The following is a 7,778-nucleotide window of genomic DNA, read 5'->3' on the forward strand; positions in this document are numbered from 1 at the left end:
TTGTTTTTTGCTGTCGTTGAAGAAGTCAATCGCACTGAAGAATTTGTAAGTGTGTGGGAGGGCGGTATTCTTGTTCTGGACAGTACTCATCCCCATGGCAGGGAGCGGCTGGCGATGGGGGAGGAGGCAGTGGGTGCCCCTGCACCCACTGTTGTCGGTGCAGGCCAAGTGAAGCTCAGCTTGCCCCTGGCTGTTTTCATGGTCCCAGCCCACCTGTGCTTTCCTGTCCTCCGTCTGCTCCCATTGGTCTCAGCCAAACTGACGTCTGAGCCCGTTGGGTGCAGTGGTTAGGAGCCTGGACTGTAATCTGGGAGAACCGGGTTTGATTCCCCACTGCTCCGCATGCAGCTACTGGTGCGACCTTGGGTCAGTCACAAGTTCTCTCGGAGCTGTTCTCTCAAGGATAGTTCTGGAAAGAGCTCTCTCAGCCCCACCGACCTCACGGGGTGTCTGTTGTGGGGAGGGGAAGGGAGATTGTAAGCCGCTCGGAGACTCCTTTTGGGTAGTGAAGGGTGGGGTATAAATCCAATCTCCTCCTCCTCCCCGTCCTGCAGGAAGTTGACTGAAAACACCCAGACAGATTTGTTTCAAAGGCTCTGAGCGTCGACAAATGCAGCACAGAGCACAGAATCCCTTATGACCAGGGGTCAAATCAGAGAGAACAGTTTTGTCCTTCACATACTGTGCCCGGACGAAGTGCGTGTCCAGTGGCACCTTTAAGACCCACAAAGTTTTGTTCAAGGTATACCCAGAATTAGACTTTGTTGGTCTCCGAGGTGCCACTGGACTCGAACTTTGTTCTGCGGCTTCAGACCGACACGCCGACCCACCCTGAACCATTCTCTGTCTGCTGTGGTCAGCCAAGTGGTCACTGCTGGGGACCCAGAAGGCTCCTCTGGAACGGGCCCTTAGCGTGACAGACGGCTCTTGTGTTCTCTCCTCCCCGCCACACCTCCCCTTGCAGGATACCATGGAAAAGACGCCGTGAACTGCACGTACAAGGACGAGAACGACTGTGTGGTCCGCTTCCAGTATTATGAGGACTCCAGTGGCAAGTCCATCTTGTACGTCATCGACGAACCAGGTGAGGGACGCATGACCAGGCTGTGATCTCCAGAGGGCAGGCAGGGGCCAAGTCTGGGAGATCCGGGAACGAAGCTCCTTTAGGAAATTAAACCGCACATTGCCATATTTAGGCTGCAATCACACACACGACATCAGGGGTGTCAAACTCATTTGTTACGAGGGCCAGATCAGACGTAAATGAGACGTTGTTGGGCCGGGCCATGTATGTGTCATAAAATGTCATGCCAGAGAGCAGAGATATAAACTTGATAAAGGGCACAAACACAAAGGTTTTTTTCCCCACTTAAAATAAAACATGCTTAAAACGTTAGCTCTGTAAGCTGCAAACCTACTTTTGATTTATCGACATTCACCATAGAAATCTGGAGTTCTGAGTTTAGGACCCAGGTTAGAACATGAAATGGCTGAGCGATTAAGAGAGTCTGGCGAAGCAAAGCGATGATGCAGCAGCAGCAGCAGAACTGGAAGCAGGAGATGGCCGGTTCCACTGTGGGCCTGATGGAAGCCCTCTGGGGGCCTGATCCGGCCCCCCGGCCGCATGTTTGACACCCCTGCACGATATAATCCACTTTCAATGCAGTTTCCAACTGGATTTTACTGTGTGAACTGGCAAAAATCCAGTTGGAAAGTACATTGAAAGTGGATTGAAAGTGTATTATTGAGCGTGTGTGATTGCAGCCAAAGATTCAGATTGGGACCTTGGGGCAGGGGTGTGGGGGGTTAACCCCCCCCCCCATGCCATGCTTGCTCCCCCTTGCACTTGGTGTTGCCCTGCGGGGGGACACATACCAAAATCGGGGTGGTGTTTGTCTGTCTCTCCCGCAAGACAAAATGCCCCTCGGGCAAGGTTAGTGTGCAAATGCCTCAGACTTAGAATAATAAAGTCATAGAGTGGGGAGGGTCCATAGAGGCCATCTAGTCCAACCCCCTGCGCAGTGCAGGATCAGCGTTAAGCATCCCTGACAAGTGTTCATCCAGCTGCTGTTTGAAGACCCCCAGTGAGGGGGAAGCTCACCGCCTCCCTAGGCAGCCCATTCCACTGCTGAAAACTCTTACTCTAAAACAAAAATTTTCTAATATCCACCCGTGCCTTCCTGCCCTTAATTTAAACCTATAGTTGCGAGTTCTCTCCTCTGCCGCCAACAGGAACAGCTCCTTCCCCTCCTCTAAGTGACACAGCCCTTCAAATCCTTCAAGAGGGCAATCCTGTCCCCCCTCTGCCTCCTCCTCTTCTCCAGACTGAACATTCCCAAGTCCCTCAGCCTTTCCTCACAGGGCTTCTTGGTCTCCAGGCCCCCAATCTCCTCTGCACCCGCTGCATTCTGTCCACATCCTTTTTGAGAGCCAGTCTGCTGTCGTGGTTAAGTGCGTGGACTCTAATCTGGGAGAACCGGCTTTGATTCCCCACTCCTCCACTTGCAGCTGCTGGATGACCTTGGGCAAGTCATCGTTCTGTCAGAGCTGTCCTTGAAAGGGCAGTTCTTGAAAAAGAGCTCTCCCAGCCCCACCGACCTCACAGGGTGTTTGTTGTGGGGAGGGGAAGGGAAAGGAGTTTGTAAGCCGCTTTGAGACTCCCTTGGGTAGTGAAGGGCGGGGTATAAATCCAATCTCCTCTTCGCTTCTTCTTCTTGAAGTGAAGCCTCCAGAACTGCATGCAGTACTCCCGGTGTGGCCTGACCAAAGCAGTGTACAGCAGGACTGTGACGTCTTGTGATCTGGCTGTTATGCTGTCTCTGGCCTCCCTGTCCTTTAGGCTCAGATATACGGGGGTCTGGGTGTGGTTTCTCAGTGGTGCATATAAGGTACTCTCTTTATGCTCAAGTGTCCTTTCCTTTCTTGCTGGCCTCTTTAAGGAATTAGGTTGAAGGATTCAGTAAGCCAGGGCCTAGCCTGAAATTCAGCCCTGAAGCTGATTCTTACATTGTCACAACTCGGAAAACCTCCCAGGCGCTTTGAGCTAGCTCATGGAGGGGGTTTGTTATTTTATGTGACAGAGACTCGTGGGCGCCGACCTAAACTCCTTGGAGGCAAAATGGAACAAAACAGATGGAACTAGATGTCTGTAGCACCCTACAGACCTTCACAGGCCAAACCCAAAAACAGACAGCTCCCTGCCCCAAGGAGTTTACAGTGTGGAAGGGGAGAGGAGATGCTGGAGAGTAAAAGGCGAAGGTCAGCCACTGCAGCTGCATCTAACAGGCATTCTTTTCAAGATGAAGTTGGTTTGATGGGGAAAGGGGATTTTGCGGCAAGATCTGATGGGCGTGGCATCAGTTTCAGGAGGGTGGAGGGTGCCAATGTACGAATTCAGCAGCTCAGCCAGCTCCCAAACCTCAGTGGCAGAGAAAGGATTGGCAATCCCTCCTGGACCTGCACTGCAGCTAGCTGAGTTCAGGTCAACCCTTTTTGGCATTCCCTGGCTTGCAGTGATAAAACATCTTGAACTAGCCCCAACTGGGAAATGAGTCCTAGGATTTGAGGCAGTTAGGGTTGACAAACCCCCCCATGGGGGTGGGTTTCCCCCCGTTTTCCGCCCCCCAATTCGCCGTGGGCCAGCTGGCTGGCGGGCAGAGCACCGCCCCCAAAGAGCCCCATTGTGTCTGACATGCCCGGTGTGATGACGTCAATGTGCTGGACACGTCATTCGGGGGACGTTCTAGCATTTGAGTAAAAACTCTATGGTGACCATAGAGTTGTGGGGGGTTTTACCCAAATGCTAGAGCGTCCCCTACACAACATGCCTGTCACGATGACCTCACTTCCAGGTGATGTCATCACGGCATGCATGCTTTACGCGTGCACAAGGAGACTCCAGGAAGTGGGCTGGAGCCCCCCACCGGGACCCAGGTAAGACCTGGCAACCCTAGAGACAGTCTGAGCAGTGGGAGAAATAAAGGTGAATGGCTTTGGCAAGAAGGCAGCCAGGGAGTGGGGTAAGGACCAGGTGTTCTCCTACACCAGTGGTGGAGAACCTATGGCAGGGGTGCCAGAGGTGGCACTCGAAGTACTCTCTGTGGGCACGCGTGCCATCGCCCCAGCCAGGCCCAGACCACCATTAAAGTGTCGAATCCTCTGCCAAATCATTTTAAGTCAATGAGAGCATTTGGGATTGCTTTCCTTACTTTGTTTGGATCCTCTTACGTTGATGTATGAGTTGTTTTTTCTAAAATAAAACCTCCGTATTCAGGTTAAATGGCCGTGTTGGCACTTTGCGATAAATAAGTGGGTTTTGGGTCGCAGTTTGGGCACTCGGTCCCTAAAAGGTTCGCCATCACTGTCCTACACCTAGCAAGGAAGAATCAATAACACCGGTCTATGGGGAAGAATATTTCACCCTGGATTTGTATGTGTACAGCCGGCAGGAGAGGACTGAAACGGATTAGTTAGGGCTTTTGTATAATTTCTTCCTGTGTTATTTCCCGTCACTATGTGGCGTCAGATTCTTAGAAATTCTGAATCTCAACCCTTTACTGTTTCCACATATCTCCCCTTACAAAATGAACGTGGTGTGATTCATAACCACAGGGTTTATTCCGGTTCCATCATGCCCGCAGGTTTAGCAGGAAAAAGCCCTGTCCACAGGCCAGAAATGTTACAAATGCCGAGGGGATAGAAGAACGCGCGGAGGGAGATGCCAGGGGTGTGGCCTGGCCACACAGTAAGGAGAAAGGGCACGAGAGGTCTTGTACCAGATGATGGCTTTGAAGAAACTGCCCTCAATATAAAACGTAAAGCGTTTGGTGTAGTGGTTAAGTGCGCAGACTCTAATCTGGGAGAACCGGGGTTGATTCCCCCACTCCTCCACTTGCACCTGGCTGGATGACCTTGGGTCAGTCACAAGCTCTGGCACAGCTGTCCTTGGAAAAGAGCAGTTTGTGTCAGAGTTCTCTCAGCCCCACCCACCTCACAGGGTGTCTGTTGTGGGGAAGGGAAGGGAAAGGAGTTTGTAAGCCGCTCTGAGACTCCAAGTGAAGGGCGGGGTATAAATCCAATCTCTTCTCTTCTTCTTCTTCTTCTTAGTGCCAGATTGCCTCCGATTTGTACGTGCAGCCGTTGTGACGTGCAGGCCTTTCTGAGGGGAAGCCGCCAAGTGTGGGGGCTGGCTCATGCTCCTGAGAATACAACCTGAGATTTTAGTATGCCACCCAAAAGCTAAGATTCCAACTGAAAATGACACACAACCCCCCAGAACTAGAGTCTCAGGTAGGGTTGCCAGCTCCAGGAATGAAAATTCCTGGAGATTCTGGGGATGGAGCCTCGGGTAGGACAAGGCCTGGGGAGGGGAGAGACTTCAGTGGGGTAGGATGCATAGAATCCACCCCCCAAAGTGCCCATTTTCTCCAGGGGCGCTGATCTCTGTCACCTGGAGTTCAGTTCTGATCCCAGGAGATCTCCATAATTGGTGGGCGCATTGGGGGGGGGGTGCTAGAAGGTAGCCTCGTCTAGTGTACAAAAAGACCTGGAGCCGGCCCCGTGCGTGTGCAGTGATGGATTTGCTGTTCTGGCCACCGGGATGGCCTGCTCCCCCCCACACACACACACCTTGGTTAGACCAACAGAGTGGCGAGAAGGAGAGTGCCCAGCTGGGTCGAGGCAGAGTGGGGCAGTCTGGGCTGGCAAGGAGGGGGAGTACCAGAGCTCCTCCTTTCTTCTAGCTGGCTCTTTCTTTCTCCCTCCTTGGGGGGGGGCAGGCTGAGGGGAGGCCCCTTTTCCAATGTTCCCTCTAAGCTGTGGAGTCTTGTGAGCAAAAATTCTACGATGTGAGCTATTGGCATGAAAGTTGTGAGCGGGTGATTTGGCTCCTGCATAAATTAGTTTGCTCCTGGAGCCCTCCTTCCTGAGCTAAGACAAAAATGTGTGAGCTGGAGGCTAAAAAACTGTGAGCTAGCTCACACTAACTCAGCTTAGGGGGAACAGTGCAGTCACCACCCTATTTTTGAATGAGAAAACCTAAAGAAAAATTCAGATTTTGCATGTGTTTTTTTTTTTAATGGAAATGGAAGTGCTTTTTTACTTCCTGGCGTCTCTTGACTTGAAGCTCTTAAGTCAGAAGCATGAACCGACTTACACGGGTTGCAAAATATTGTAGGCCGTGATTCACAGGGTGTTCTTTGTCTGGGCTTCTGAGTCAGCCTGTTTTGACATTTCGGCTGGCTATCATGCTGGTCTATCAGACAAGGGGAGAGAAGGAGGGCCTTGGTATTGCAGCGGCCTCCGGCAGGGCAGAAACGCCTGCTCCTTAGGCACCGTGATGAGACCTTGTCGCAAGAGACCTTGTGGCTATCCCAGCCCCCAAACAGGATAGAAAAGTCATGTCTGATTGCACAAGGTGAGCAAACCAAGAGACCCACCCCAGACCACAGGGCTTTCGGAAAGCCTCTGGTGTCTCTGACCCACAACCTCAGGGAGTGGAGGAGGTTGACGCACTGGAACCCACCACAGGGGTGAGGCTTGGGTGGATTTCAGCGGCACCTGGGCAGACCCAGGGAGGGAGAAATCTGAGACCAGCTAAGGCCTCGTGGGAAACCCCAGGTCCAGCCGCTGCCTGCCGCACAGCCAGGGACTGTTGAGTACCCAACATAGGAATGGAAAAAACCCAAACACACACAGGACGAGGAGGAAGCTGCCGAGGGGATATGTCACTCTTTGGTCAACTCTCTGGCACGGGCTTGGTGAGAGCAACCAACAACTCACCAAAACATTTGCGGGTGGCAGCCGGAAGGTCATTCAGACCTTTGAGTCTCCTGCCGGAGCCGTTGAAGGTCCAGCTGGTTATATGGTCAGTCGGTTGGTTTTTATTTTAAAAATGTAAAAAAAAAAGGTGCAAAATATTAAGGTAAAGGTAAAGGTTCCCCTTGCTCGAAAGCCAGTCGAATCCGACTCTAGGGTTGCGGTGCTCATCTCTGTTTCAAAGCCAAAGAGCCAGCGCTGTCCGAAGACGTTTCTGTGGTCATGTGGCCGGTATGACTTAACACCAAGGCGCACGGAACGCTGTTACCTTCCCACCGAAGTGGTACCTATCTATCTACTTGCAATGTCTTGCTTTCGAACAGCTAGGTTGGCAGAAGCTGGAACTAGAGACGGGAGCTCACTCCGTCTTGCAGCAACTCGGGTCTCGAACTGCTGAACTACTGACCTTCCACAGCCTGCAGTTCAGCGTCTTAACCACTTGAGCCACCGCAGCAAAATATTACCAAATGACATATGGCAAAATATTAACATGACATTAGAGTTAACTGAATGATACATATGGTCTCTGGATGCCAGCCTCCGGGTGGGGCCTGGAGATCCCATGTCCAGACGACAGAGATCAGTTCCCCTGGAGAAATTGGCTGCTTTGGAAGATGGACTCTGTGGCCTTGCCCCCCGCTGATGTCCCTGTCCCCCGTAGTCTCCATCTTCCAATCACCAGGAGTTTCCCTGCCGGTGGCCAAGGAGGACCTGGGAACCCTAATATGGTAGCATCCGATCGATGGCTTTATTGTTCCACACAGGGGTAATTTCGTGGAAAAAGAGGTGCAGGAGCTCATTAGCATAACTCATTAGCATAGCCTATTTGCATATGCCGCACCCCCTGACATCACCAGAAGTGTGTCAGAAAGCAACACCCACCGTTCAGGCTCCACTGGACTGTTTTGGATTGCTAGCTATTGGGGGGGGGACGTGCAGATCTGCCCTCACAGAGGAGGGAG

The 7,778-nt window shown here is 52.1% G+C and overlaps 1 protein-coding gene across 1 annotated transcript in view; it reads left to right on the forward strand.

Moving 5' to 3' along the window:
* The window catches only part of LOC107112937 (integrin beta-3-like), a gene marked incomplete at its 5' end in the record, with an annotated part of 26,406 nt that overhangs the window by 15,957 nt on the left and 2,671 nt on the right, over window positions 1-7,778 (forward strand). Inside the window, one exon of the mRNA XM_015414148.1 lies at window positions 965-1,084. Coding sequence (XP_015269634.1) covers window positions 965-1,084 — 120 coding nt within the window. The remainder of the gene's footprint in view (window positions 1-964; window positions 1,085-7,778) is intronic.

This window comes from Gekko japonicus, unplaced genomic scaffold (assembly GCF_001447785.1).
Source record: "Gekko japonicus isolate JY-2015 unplaced genomic scaffold, Gekko_japonicus_V1.1 scaffold5547, whole genome shotgun sequence".
In the NCBI taxonomy this organism is placed as follows: domain Eukaryota; kingdom Metazoa; phylum Chordata; class Lepidosauria; order Squamata; family Gekkonidae; genus Gekko; species Gekko japonicus.